The following is a 13,897-nucleotide window of genomic DNA, read 5'->3' as shown; positions in this document are numbered from 1 at the left end:
AACATGGAGCATTTAACTGTCTTGCCATCCATCTGGCATGCCTTTTCCTTGCCACTGGCTTCCCCCAAGCCCAGACAATACTCAGCAGCCTAACTCATTTACTCTGTCTGTTGCTCACCTTCCGTGGATGCCGGAGCAATAAGCCAGCTCAGAGGACATTTGGGGAGCAGGGAGAGTGTGCAGCTTTGCTCTATTGCTCAGTGCTATCATTTCCTGATGTCTTAACGGGCCATCTGCTTTTCACAAGCTCTTTTTATCCACATTTTTCACCGATTTCTAATTTCAGCTCTGTGGAATAAGAATTATAATCTGTATAAGATCCCTCCATCTTGCAGTGTGAGAAGTGGTGCAATCAGATAATTAAATGCATGTGTATTTGTATCCTCAGCAAATGGGAATAATGAATGAATCTGTATCTGGAGCATATACATTATGTGTTTGTGGCAGGTGTGTTTTCTAAATAGAATGTGCATACGGGAAGTATATCAGATCCTTATGCAAATTTTGTAAGTTTCCCAGGATTAATCTCCCACAGTTAGTTTGTGTCATAGGGTTTTCCTTGAACTTTGATTGTGCTTGGTATTAAAATCTCTTCCTCCCCAAAATCACACAGCCCATGGCCAGTGACATTTCCTTGTCTTGCTGTATATTCTTGGGAGGTGCTGGGTTTTGCTAGTCCAGTTTCTCTTGAATATGTTAATAAATTCGAAGTACCTTTGCCTCCTGGCCATCTTACCATTACTGGATACGTGAGAAACATCAGCCATCATGAAAATATAAGTGTGTCTCTAGGCCTCCTCTCCCAGCCTTGGACTTTGTTGTCCCAGCTTACTTTCTTTCCTTGGTGACACTCTTCTGTCCCAGTCAGGGCACAGGGAACAATGTCTGTGGTTGTATTTTCAGTGCTGAATTCAGATGTCTGCTTTGAAATGGAGCTGGAGGGTGATGCTCCCGAAGGCTCAGTTGACTACACACCATGGTTTCAACATGGCCTCATTGATGCCACAAATGTCCTGAAAGGGAAGATCATGCAGAGAAAACTACTGTTCAGCAGGTGCCGAATAGTATGCATATTCCCTGAACTGGAACAAACAGGTAATTCCCCCTTTGTCTCTTGGATGCACTTACTCCTTGTAACCCTTCATGGAGGATTGAGCTCATCCTCCTTCTGTGTTTTCTCCTCAAGGTTTGTTCTGTCCAATACCTAATGTATCCTCTGAGTGTTCATACCTCGAATGTCCACGGGCCTCCACCTGGTCTGTACATCCATCTCCATCTCCTGTTTGTATAGTGGAGTGTGTTCCCACCCAGCACTGGTGTCCCGACACTTCAAGTGCCCTAGGTAAGCCCAGACTGTTGTTATCATTACTGTATGAGAGCACCAATTGGCCTGCTATGCACAAGCAACTAATTCCCCAGAACCCCAGTCTTTGTTGGCTTTTTTGTCTGTTTTCCCGGCTACCCAGGCTCCCACTGGGAGCTTTCCTCTGGGAGCATGTCCTAAACTATTCTCTATCATGGGATTCTCCTCTTGTGCTTGCTTTGGGGAACCAGACCATGTCAGTTCCTGAACTTTTAAATTGGACCTGCACATGAAAAGTGCCAATATTATGAGATGTAGCCCTGATTACAAAAACCCACATTGCAAACTGGGGTATTGGTGAGAGAAAGCTAGGCCCTAGTGCCAGTGTTGTCTTCAGTGCCATATCTCCAGGCCTTTGCCAATGTGCATGTTTTCATCAGGAGTCAGTATCTCTATCTCATGAACTCTGACGTTAACTGGAGGACACTGAGTGGAACTTTAAAGGTATGTCAGTCCATAAGGAGAGGCCAAGGGCAGTACCTCAAATCTGCACAGATCAAGGACGACTTAGGTGGTCCTTGTCCTCTCCTCTTCCTTATTGTCGTTTCCATTAACATGTCCAGCTTCGAGTCTAAATACAACCCCATTGACTCTTGAGGACTGAGGCTAAGAGAGCCTTTTGTTTAAGTCACTCAAAGGGATGTGGGTCGGGGGTCAGTTACATCAAGACCCAATAAAATTGATTGTGAATACAGGACCAAAGTGGCATCAGGACAGGCCACTGCAGATGACAGGAGGGTCATTTGCTTGAAACTGTCATGAGGAATGACAAAATCCATAGAGCCAGCAGGTAAGGAACCAGGCATGATTGAGATGGGATGATGGAATGGGGGTGGTCCATTCCCTATGTGCAGATCCTGCTGCCAGGAATAAGGAACGGAGGGGCTCACGAAATAGTCTGGGATGTGGTTAGGGCATCAGTGTGTTGAAAAAGCTCCCAGGTGACTGTAATATGTGGCATGAACTGTGGAGCGTGGACTTAAGCTGTTGACAGGTTGACAAGACGGTATTGTCCCAGCTGTGTGGCACAGGCCATAGAGAAAGCATAGAATCTGTTAACCGTTGAATTTGTACTTCCCTCTGAACAAAACTATTTTAGTGCCACAGTAGAATGTGGAGATGGATGGGAGAGACCCATGTAGTAGCACATGTGCTCAAAATGTTTGAGTACAAGAGCGGAAAAGAATAATAGCTGTTTTGGAACTGAAAGTACATGGAGAACCTCCTCCAAGTGCACATGGTGGAATTTAGTATTTTCTTTTTCATTTTCAAATAATACGTGCAGCCTGCCTTTTCCACCTTTACTTGCCAGGCCTGTGAGGAGATGGGGAGCACGATATGAAAGTTTTACTTTTCATCCATGATTTTTCTGAAACAAAAATCCTCAAAACTCCTGAAATAAAAGTCCTCCCTTGAAGGAAAAATTACACACCTCAAACGTGAAATGTAGTAAGTTGTTCTATATTTACACTTCTGTGCCATTCTAGAACGCTATGAACTACTAGAGAGGGATCGTTTTTTGAAGGAGCGCTTTGAAGGTGGAAAAAGGCAGCAGCATACTGCAGTGCCTTCTGATTTAAATATCTGTGGGTCTAGATATTCGAGCTTATCCTAGAAATGCTTTACAGGTGACCTGGAGTGGTATTTCTTCCAGAAAGTAGAGAAATAGTTGTGCTGTGGTTGAACTCACTGCTCTCCACTCACTCTGCTTTCTTCTGCTTTTCCTGATCTGCTTGGAAAAGCACTCTCAAACCTTTCCTGTGTGGCAAGGTACCCATCTTGCTCTTCATCCACATTTATGGAAAGGGTCTGCTCCAGGTTTGTCAAGTGGTCATGTGGGTTCATTAGAAGTTCAGCACCTAGGAATGAGTGTCTCCGCTTTAGTAAAAGGCAGGCTGGACTTGGATCTTGTGCCAGTGGCCCTTTTCACTGTTCCCATTCCGTGCTTGACAATTTCTTTTACAAATAGTTTCTGCCTTTCTCTTTTTCTTATTGCTGGCATTTGAATTCCAGACCCTCCCTGTGTCAGGGCCTCTCCCACTGCATAGGCTCCAAAAGCCTGGGATGGCAGGCGCACGCCACAAATCCCTTCTTACTTGGTGTCTTAAATGGGGTCTCACTCCGACCTCAGTCCTCTCCGTCTCTGCCTCCCATGCAGCTTGTATTAAAGGCTTGGTCCACCACCCCTCATTTGCTCCAGATGTTCTTAAGACTGAGGTTTCAACCCTTCACGTCCACTTTATCTGGGTCTTGCACATCCTTCCTCAGTGTCACTCCAATGACAACACATTGAGCCATGGACGCTTCCTGGTGGTGATGTCAGGAGGTGGAAGGTCGTTGGGATTAGGGGCCCCAGTCATACACTTGGAGTGTTCCTATGGGAAGTGCTCCTGCATCTTTGGGGACATGCAGTGCCTTACCCATGTGAATAACATGGAGCATTTAACTGTCTTGCCATCCATCTGGCATGCCTTTTCCTTGCCACTGGCTTCCCCCAAGCCCAGACAATACTCAGCAGCCTAACTCATTTACTCTGTCTGTTGCTCACCTTCCGTGGATGCCGGAGCAATAAGCCAGCTCAGAGGACATTTGGGGAGCAGGGAGAGTGTGCAGCTTTGCTCTATTGCTCAGTGCTATCATTTCCTGATGTCTTAACGGGCCATCTGCTTTTCACAAGCTCTTTTTATCCACATTTTTCACCGATTTCTAATTTCAGCTCTGTGGAATAAGAATTATAATCTGTATAAGATCCCTCCATCTTGCAGTGTGAGAAGTGGTGCAATCAGATAATTAAATGCATGTGTATTTGTATCCTCAGCAAATGGGAATAATGAATGAATCTGTATCTGGAGCATATACATTATGTGTTTGTGGCAGGTGTGTTTTCTAAATAGAATGTGCATACGGGAAGTATATCAGATCCTTATGCAAATTTTGTAAGTTTCCCAGGATTAATCTCCCACAGTTAGTTTGTGTCATAGGGTTTTCCTTGAACTTTGATTGTGCTTGGTATTAAAATCTCTTCCTCCCCAAAATCACACAGCCCATGGCCAGTGACATTTCCTTGTCTTGCTGTATATTCTTGGGAGGTGCTGGGTTTTGCTAGTCCAGTTTCTCTTGAATATGTTAATAAATTCGAAGTACCTTTGCCTCCTGGCCATCTTACCATTACTGGATACGTGAGAAACATCAGCCATCATGAAAATATAAGTGTGTCTCTAGGCCTCCTCTCCCAGCCTTGGACTTTGTTGTCCCAGCTTACTTTCTTTCCTTGGTGACACTCTTCTGTCCCAGTCAGGGCACAGGGAACAATGTCTGTGGTTGTATTTTCAGTGCTGAATTCAGATGTCTGCTTTGAAATGGAGCTGGAGGGTGATGCTCCCGAAGGCTCAGTTGACTACACACCATGGTTTCAACATGGCCTCATTGATGCCACAAATGTCCTGAAAGGGAAGATCATGCAGAGAAAACTACTGTTCAGCAGGTGCCGAATAGTATGCATATTCCCTGAACTGGAACAAACAGGTAATTCCCCCTTTGTCTCTTGGATGCACTTACTCCTTGTAACCCTTCATGGAGGATTGAGCTCATCCTCCTTCTGTGTTTTCTCCTCAAGGTTTGTTCTGTCCAATACCTAATGTATCCTCTGAGTGTTCATACCTCGAATGTCCACGGGCCTCCACCTGGTCTGTACATCCATCTCCATCTCCTGTTTGTATAGTGGAGTGTGTTCCCACCCAGCACTGGTGTCCCGACACTTCAAGTGCCCTAGGTAAGCCCAGACTGTTGTTATCATTACTGTATGAGAGCACCAATTGGCCTGCTATGCACAAGCAACTAATTCCCCAGAACCCCAGTCTTTGTTGGCTTTTTTGTCTGTTTTCCCGGCTACCCAGGCTCCCACTGGGAGCTTTCCTCTGGGAGCATGTCCTAAACTATTCTCTATCATGGGATTCTCCTCTTGTGCTTGCTTTGGGGAACCAGACCATGTCAGTTCCTGAACTTTTAAATTGGACCTGCACATGAAAAGTGCCAATATTATGAGATGTAGCCCTGATTACAAAAACCCACATTGCAAACTGGGGTATTGGTGAGAGAAAGCTAGGCCCTAGTGCCAGTGTTGTCTTCAGTGCCATATCTCCAGGCCTTTGCCAATGTGCATGTTTTCATCAGGAGTCAGTATCTCTATCTCATGAACTCTGACGTTAACTGGAGGACACTGAGTGGAACTTTAAAGGTATGTCAGTCCATAAGGAGAGGCCAAGGGCAGTACCTCAAATCTGCACAGATCAAGGACGACTTAGGTGGTCCTTGTCCTCTCCTCTTCCTTATTGTCGTTTCCATTAACATGTCCAGCTTCGAGTCTAAATACAACCCCATTGACTCTTGAGGACTGAGGCTAAGAGAGCCTTTTGTTTAAGTCACTCAAAGGGATGTGGGTCGGGGGTCAGTTACATCAAGACCCAATAAAATTGATTGTGAATACAGGACCAAAGTGGCATCAGGACAGGCCACTGCAGATGACAGGAGGGTCATTTGCTTGAAACTGTCATGAGGAATGACAAAATCCATAGAGCCAGCAGGTAAGGAACCAGGCATGATTGAGATGGGATGATGGAATGGGGGTGGTCCATTCCCTATGTGCAGATCCTGCTGCCAGGAATAAGGAACGGAGGGGCTCACGAAATAGTCTGGGATGTGGTTAGGGCATCAGTGTGTTGAAAAAGCTCCCAGGTGACTGTAATATGTGGCATGAACTGTGGAGCGTGGACTTAAGCTGTTGACAGGTTGACAAGACGGTATTGTCCCAGCTGTGTGGCACAGGCCATAGAGAAAGCATAGAATGTGTTAACCGTTGAATTTGTACTTCCCTCTGAACAAAACTATTTTAGTGCCACAGTAGAATGTGGAGATGGATGGGAGAGACCCATGTAGTAGCACATGTGCTCAAAATGTTTGAGTACAAGAGCGGAAAAGAATAATAGCTGTTTTGGAACTGAAAGTACATGGAGAACCTCCTCCAAGTGCACATGGTGGAATTTAGTATTTTCTTTTTCATTTTCAAATAATACGTGCAGCCTGCCTTTTCCACCTTTACTTGCCAGGCCTGTGAGGAGATGGGGAGCACGATATGAAAGTTTTACTTTTCATCCATGATTTTTCTGAAACAAAAATCCTCAAAACTCCTGAAATAAAAGTCCTCCCTTGAAGGAAAAATTACACACCTCAAACGTGAAATGTAGTAAGTTGTTCTATATTTACACTTCTGTGCCATTCTAGAACGCTATGAACTACTAGAGAGGGATCGTTTTTTGAAGGAGCGCTTTGAAGGTGGAAAAAGGCAGCAGCATACTGCAGTGCCTTCTGATTTAAATATCTGTGGGTCTAGATATTCGAGCTTATCCTAGAAATGCTTTACAGGTGACCTGGAGTGGTATTTCTTCCAGAAAGTAGAGAAATAGTTGTGCTGTGGTTGAACTCACTGCTCTCCACTCACTCTGCTTTCTTCTGCTTTTCCTGATCTGCTTGGAAAAGCACTCTCAAACCTTTCCTGTGTGGCAAGGTACCCATCTTGCTCTTCATCCACATTTATGGAAAGGGTCTGCTCCAGGTTTGTCAAGTGGTCATGTGGGTTCATTAGAAGTTCAGCACCTAGGAATGAGTGTCTCCGCTTTAGTAAAAGGCAGGCTGGACTTGGATCTTGTGCCAGTGGCCCTTTTCACTGTTCCCATTCCGTGCTTGACAATTTCTTTTACAAATAGTTTCTGCCTTTCTCTTTTTCTTATTGCTGGCATTTGAATTCCAGACCCTCCCTGTGTCAGGGCCTCTCCCACTGCATAGGCTCCAAAAGCCTGGGATGGCAGGCGCACGCCACAAATCCCTTCTTACTTGGTGTCTTAAATGGGGTCTCACTCCGACCTCAGTCCTCTCCGTCTCTGCCTCCCATGCAGCTTGTATTAAAGGCTTGGTCCACCACCCCTCATTTGCTCCAGATGTTCTTAAGACTGAGGTTTCAACCCTTCACGTCCACTTTATCTGGGTCTTGCACATCCTTCCTCAGTGTCACTCCAATGACAACACATTGAGCCATGGACGCTTCCTGGTGGTGATGTCAGGAGGTGGAAGGTCGTTGGGATTAGGGGCCCCAGTCATACACTTGGAGTGTTCCTATGGGAAGTGCTCCTGCATCTTTGGGGACATGCAGTGCCTTACCCATGTGAATAACATGGAGCATTTAACTGTCTTGCCATCCATCTGGCATGCCTTTTCCTTGCCACTGGCTTCCCCCAAGCCCAGACAATACTCAGCAGCCTAACTCATTTACTCTGTCTGTTGCTCACCTTCCGTGGATGCCGGAGCAATAAGCCAGCTCAGAGGACATTTGGGGAGCAGGGAGAGTGTGCAGCTTTGCTCTATTGCTCAGTGCTATCATTTCCTGATGTCTTAACGGGCCATCTGCTTTTCACAAGCTCTTTTTATCCACATTTTTCACCGATTTCTAATTTCAGCTCTGTGGAATAAGAATTATAATCTGTATAAGATCCCTCCATCTTGCAGTGTGAGAAGTGGTGCAATCAGATAATTAAATGCATGTGTATTTGTATCCTCAGCAAATGGGAATAATGAATGAATCTGTATCTGGAGCATATACATTATGTGTTTGTGGCAGGTGTGTTTTCTAAATAGAATGTGCATACGGGAAGTATATCAGATCCTTATGCAAATTTTGTAAGTTTCCCAGGATTAATCTCCCACAGTTAGTTTGTGTCATAGGGTTTTCCTTGAACTTTGATTGTGCTTGGTATTAAAATCTCTTCCTCCCCAAAATCACACAGCCCATGGCCAGTGACATTTCCTTGTCTTGCTGTATATTCTTGGGAGGTGCTGGGTTTTGCTAGTCCAGTTTCTCCTGAATATGTTAATAAATTCGAAGTACCTTTGCCTCCTGGCCATCTTACCATTACTGGATACGTGAGAAACATCAGCCATCATGAAAATATAAGTGTGTCTCTAGGCCTCCTCTCCCAGCCTTGGACTTTGTTGTCCCAGCTTACTTTCTTTCCTTGGTGACACTCTTCTGTCCCAGTCAGGGCACAGGGAACAATGTCTGTGGTTGTATTTTCAGTGCTGAATTCAGATGTCTGCTTTGAAATGGAGCTGGAGGGTGATGCTCCCGAAGGCTCAGTTGACTACACACCATGGTTTCAACATGGCCTCATTGATGCCACAAATGTCCTGAAAGGGAAGATCATGCAGAGAAAACTACTGTTCAGCAGGTGCCGAATAGTATGCATATTCCCTGAACTGGAACAAACAGGTAATTCCCCCTTTGTCTCTTGGATGCACTTACTCCTTGTAACCCTTCATGGAGGATTGAGCTCATCCTCCTTCTGTGTTTTCTCCTCAAGGTTTGTTCTGTCCAATACCTAATGTATCCTCTGAGTGTTCATACCTCGAATGTCCACGGGCCTCCACCTGGTCTGTACATCCATCTCCATCTCCTGTTTGTATAGTGGAGTGTGTTCCCACCCAGCACTGGTGTCCCGACACTTCAAGTGCCCTAGGTAAGCCCAGACTGTTGTTATCATTACTGTATGAGAGCACCAATTGGCCTGCTATGCACAAGCAACTAATTCCCCAGAACCCCAGTCTTTGTTGGCTTTTTTGTCTGTTTTCCCGGCTACCCAGGCTCCCACTGGGAGCTTTCCTCTGGGAGCATGTCCTAAACTATTCTCTATCATGGGATTCTCCTCTTGTGCTTGCTTTGGGGAACCAGACCATGTCAGTTCCTGAACTTTTAAATTGGACCTGCACATGAAAAGTGCCAATATTATGAGATGTAGCCCTGATTACAAAAACCCACATTGCAAACTGGGGTATTGGTGAGAGAAAGCTAGGCCCTAGTGCCAGTGTTGTCTTCAGTGCCATATCTCCAGGCCTTTGCCAATGTGCATGTTTTCATCAGGAGTCAGTATCTCTATCTCATGAACTCTGACGTTAACTGGAGGACACTGAGTGGAACTTTAAAGGTATGTCAGTCCATAAGGAGAGGCCAAGGGCAGTACCTCAAATCTGCACAGATCAAGGACGACTTAGGTGGTCCTTGTCCTCTCCTCTTCCTTATTGTCGTTTCCATTAACATGTCCAGCTTCGAGTCTAAATACAACCCCATTGACTCTTGAGGACTGAGGCTAAGAGAGCCTTTTGTTTAAGTCACTCAAAGGGATGTGGGTCGGGGGTCAGTTACATCAAGACCCAATAAAATTGATTGTGAATACAGGACCAAAGTGGCATCAGGACAGGCCACTGCAGATGACAGGAGGGTCATTTGCTTGAAACTGTCATGAGGAATGACAAAATCCATAGAGCCAGCAGGTAAGGAACCAGGCATGATTGAGATGGGATGATGGAATGGGGGTGGTCCATTCCCTATGTGCAGATCCTGCTGCCAGGAATAAGGAACGGAGGGGCTCACGAAATAGTCTGGGATGTGGTTAGGGCATCAGTGTGTTGAAAAAGCTCCCAGGTGACTGTAATATGTGGCATGAACTGTGGAGCGTGGACTTAAGCTGTTGACAGGTTGACAAGACGGTATTGTCCCAGCTGTGTGGCACAGGCCATAGAGAAAGCATAGAATGTGTTAACCGTTGAATTTGTACTTCCCTCTGAACAAAACTATTTTAGTGCCACAGTAGAATGTGGAGATGGATGGGAGAGACCCATGTAGTAGCACATGTGCTCAAAATGTTTGAGTACAAGAGCGGAAAAGAATAATAGCTGTTTTGGAACTGAAAGTACATGGAGAACCTCCTCCAAGTGCACATGGTGGAATTTAGTATTTTCTTTTTCATTTTCAAATAATACGTGCAGCCTGCCTTTTCCACCTTTACTTGCCAGGCCTGTGAGGAGATGGGGAGCACGATATGAAAGTTTTACTTTTCATCCATGATTTTTCTGAAACAAAAATCCTCAAAACTCCTGAAATAAAAGTCCTCCCTTGAAGGAAAAATTACACACCTCAAACGTGAAATGTAGTAAGTTGTTCTATATTTACACTTCTGTGCCATTCTAGAACGCTATGAACTACTAGAGAGGGATCGTTTTTTGAAGGAGCGCTTTGAAGGTGGAAAAAGGCAGCAGCATACTGCAGTGCCTTCTGATTTAAATATCTGTGGGTCTAGATATTCGAGCTTATCCTAGAAATGCTTTACAGGTGACCTGGAGTGGTATTTCTTCCAGAAAGTAGAGAAATAGTTGTGCTGTGGTTGAACTCACTGCTCTCCACTCACTCTGCTTTCTTCTGCTTTTCCTGATCTGCTTGGAAAAGCACTCTCAAACCTTTCCTGTGTGGCAAGGTACCCATCTTGCTCTTCATCCACATTTATGGAAAGGGTCTGCTCCAGGTTTGTCAAGTGGTCATGTGGGTTCATTAGAAGTTCAGCACCTAGGAATGAGTGTCTCCGCTTTAGTAAAAGGCAGGCTGGACTTGGATCTTGTGCCAGTGGCCCTTTTCACTGTTCCCATTCCGTGCTTGACAATTTCTTTTACAAATAGTTTCTGCCTTTCTCTTTTTCTTATTGCTGGCATTTGAATTCCAGACCCTCCCTGTGTCAGGGCCTCTCCCACTGCATAGGCTCCAAAAGCCTGGGATGGCAGGCGCACGCCACAAATCCCTTCTTACTTGGTGTCTTAAATGGGGTCTCACTCCGACCTCAGTCCTCTCCGTCTCTGCCTCCCATGCAGCTTGTATTACAGGCTTGGTCCACCACCCCTCATTTGCTCCAGATGTTCTTAAGACTGAGGTTTCAACCCTTCACGTCCACTTTATCTGGGTCTTGCACATCCTTCCTCAGTGTCACTCCAATGACAACACATTGAGCCATGGACGCTTCCTGGTGGTGATGTCAGGAGGTGGAAGGTCGTTGGGATTAGGGGCCCCAGTCATACACTTGGAGTGTTCCTATGGGAAGTGCTCCTGCATCTTTGGGGACATGCAGTGCCTTACCCATGTGAATAACATGGAGCATTTAACTGTCTTGCCATCCATCTGGCATGCCTTTTCCTTGCCACTGGCTTCCCCCAAGCCCAGACAATACTCAGCAGCCTAACTCATTTACTCTGTCTGTTGCTCACCTTCCGTGGATGCCGGAGCAATAAGCCAGCTCAGAGGACATTTGGGGAGCAGGGAGAGTGTGCAGCTTTGCTCTATTGCTCAGTGCTATCATTTCCTGATGTCTTAACGGGCCATCTGCTTTTCACAAGCTCTTTTTATCCACATTTTTCACCGATTTCTAATTTCAGCTCTGTGGAATAAGAATTATAATCTGTATAAGATCCCTCCATCTTGCAGTGTGAGAAGTGGTGCAATCAGATAATTAAATGCATGTGTATTTGTATCCTCAGCAAATGGGAATAATGAATGAATCTGTATCTGGAGCATATACATTATGTGTTTGTGGCAGGTGTGTTTTCTAAATAGAATGTGCATACGGGAAGTATATCAGATCCTTATGCAAATTTTGTAAGTTTCCCAGGATTAATCTCCCACAGTTAGTTTGTGTCATAGGGTTTTCCTTGAACTTTGATTGTGCTTGGTATTAAAATCTCTTCCTCCCCAAAATCACACAGCCCATGGCCAGTGACATTTCCTTGTCTTGCTGTATATTCTTGGGAGGTGCTGGGTTTTGCTAGTCCAGTTTCTCCTGAATATGTTAATAAATTCGAAGTACCTTTGCCTCCTGGCCATCTTACCATTACTGGATACGTGAGAAACATCAGCCATCATGAAAATATAAGTGTGTCTCTAGGCCTCCTCTCCCAGCCTTGGACTTTGTTGTCCCAGCTTACTTTCTTTCCTTGGTGACACTCTTCTGTCCCAGTCAGGGCACAGGGAACAATGTCTGTGGTTGTATTTTCAGTGCTGAATTCAGATGTCTGCTTTGAAATGGAGCTGGAGGGTGATGCTCCCGAAGGCTCAGTTGACTACACACCATGGTTTCAACATGGCCTCATTGATGCCACAAATGTCCTGAAAGGGAAGATCATGCAGAGAAAACTACTGTTCAGCAGGTGCCGAATAGTATGCATATTCCCTGAACTGGAACAAACAGGTAATTCCCCCTTTGTCTCTTGGATGCACTTACTCCTTGTAACCCTTCATGGAGGATTGAGCTCATCCTCCTTCTGTGTTTTCTCCTCAAGGTTTGTTCTGTCCAATACCTAATGTATCCTCTGAGTGTTCATACCTCGAATGTCCACGGGCCTCCACCTGGTCTGTACATCCATCTCCATCTCCTGTTTGTATAGTGGAGTGTGTTCCCACCCAGCACTGGTGTCCCGACACTTCAAGTGCCCTAGGTAAGCCCAGACTGTTGTTATCATTACTGTATGAGAGCACCAATTGGCCTGCTATGCACAAGCAACTAATTCCCCAGAACCCCAGTCTTTGTTGGCTTTTTTGTCTGTTTTCCCGGCTACCCAGGCTCCCACTGGGAGCTTTCCTCTGGGAGCATGTCCTAAACTATTCTCTATCATGGGATTCTCCTCTTGTGCTTGCTTTGGGGAACCAGACCATGTCAGTTCCTGAACTTTTAAATTGGACCTGCACATGAAAAGTGCCAATATTATGAGATGTAGCCCTGATTACAAAAACCCACATTGCAAACTGGGGTATTGGTGAGAGAAAGCTAGGCCCTAGTGCCAGTGTTGTCTTCAGTGCCATATCTCCAGGCCTTTGCCAATGTGCATGTTTTCATCAGGAGTCAGTATCTCTATCTCATGAACTCTGACGTTAACTGGAGGACACTGAGTGGAACTTTAAAGGTATGTCAGTCCATAAGGAGAGGCCAAGGGCAGTACCTCAAATCTGCACAGATCAAGGACGACTTAGGTGGTCCTTGTCCTCTCCTCTTCCTTATTGTCGTTTCCATTAACATGTCCAGCTTCGAGTCTAAATACAACCCCATTGACTCTTGAGGACTGAGGCTAAGAGAGCCTTTTGTTTAAGTCACTCAAAGGGATGTGGGTCGGGGGTCAGTTACATCAAGACCCAATAAAATTGATTGTGAATACAGGACCAAAGTGGCATCAGGACAGGCCACTGCAGATGACAGGAGGGTCATTTGCTTGAAACTGTCATGAGGAATGACAAAATCCATAGAGCCAGCAGGTAAGGAACCAGGCATGATTGAGATGGGATGATGGAATGGGGGTGGTCCATTCCCTATGTGCAGATCCTGCTGCCAGGAATAAGGAACGGAGGGGCTCACGAAATAGTCTGGGATGTGGTTAGGGCATCAGTGTGTTGAAAAAGCTCCCAGGTGACTGTAATATGTGGCATGAACTGTGGAGCGTGGACTTAAGCTGTTGACAGGTTGACAAGACGGTATTGTCCCAGCTGTGTGGCACAGGCCATAGAGAAAGCATAGAATCTGTTAACCGTTGAATTTGTACTTCCCTCTGAACAAAACTATTTTAGTGCCACAGTAGAATGTGGAGATGGATGGGAGAGACCCATGTAGTAGCACATGTGCT

General features: G+C 45.4%; 1 protein-coding gene across 14 annotated transcripts in view; it reads left to right on the top strand.

Moving 5' to 3' along the window:
* Window positions 1-13,897, top strand: part of LOC109699702 (uncharacterized) — a 94,900-nt gene that overhangs the window by 43,706 nt on the left and 37,297 nt on the right. For 10 of the 14 annotated variants that reach the window (XM_074070410.1, XM_074070408.1, XM_074070407.1 and 7 more), the window contains 8 exons: window positions 904-1,095; window positions 1,187-1,342; window positions 4,697-4,888; window positions 4,980-5,135; window positions 8,490-8,681; window positions 8,773-8,928; window positions 12,283-12,474; window positions 12,566-12,721. In XM_074070410.1, the coding sequence (XP_073926511.1) occupies window positions 904-1,095; window positions 1,187-1,342; window positions 4,697-4,888; window positions 4,980-5,135; window positions 8,490-8,681; window positions 8,773-8,928; window positions 12,283-12,474; window positions 12,566-12,721 (1,392 nt within the window). The remainder of the gene's footprint in view (window positions 1-903; window positions 1,096-1,186; window positions 1,343-4,696; window positions 4,889-4,979; window positions 5,136-8,489; window positions 8,682-8,772; window positions 8,929-12,282; window positions 12,475-12,565; window positions 12,722-13,897) is intronic. The other 4 variants (XM_074070404.1, XM_074070413.1, XM_074070412.1 and 1 more) reach the window with 4 other exon arrangements.

Source organism: Castor canadensis, chromosome 4 (genome assembly GCF_047511655.1).
Source record: "Castor canadensis chromosome 4, mCasCan1.hap1v2, whole genome shotgun sequence".
In the NCBI taxonomy this organism is placed as follows: domain Eukaryota; kingdom Metazoa; phylum Chordata; class Mammalia; order Rodentia; family Castoridae; genus Castor; species Castor canadensis.
This window is presented reverse-complemented; position numbering and strand designations above follow the sequence as displayed.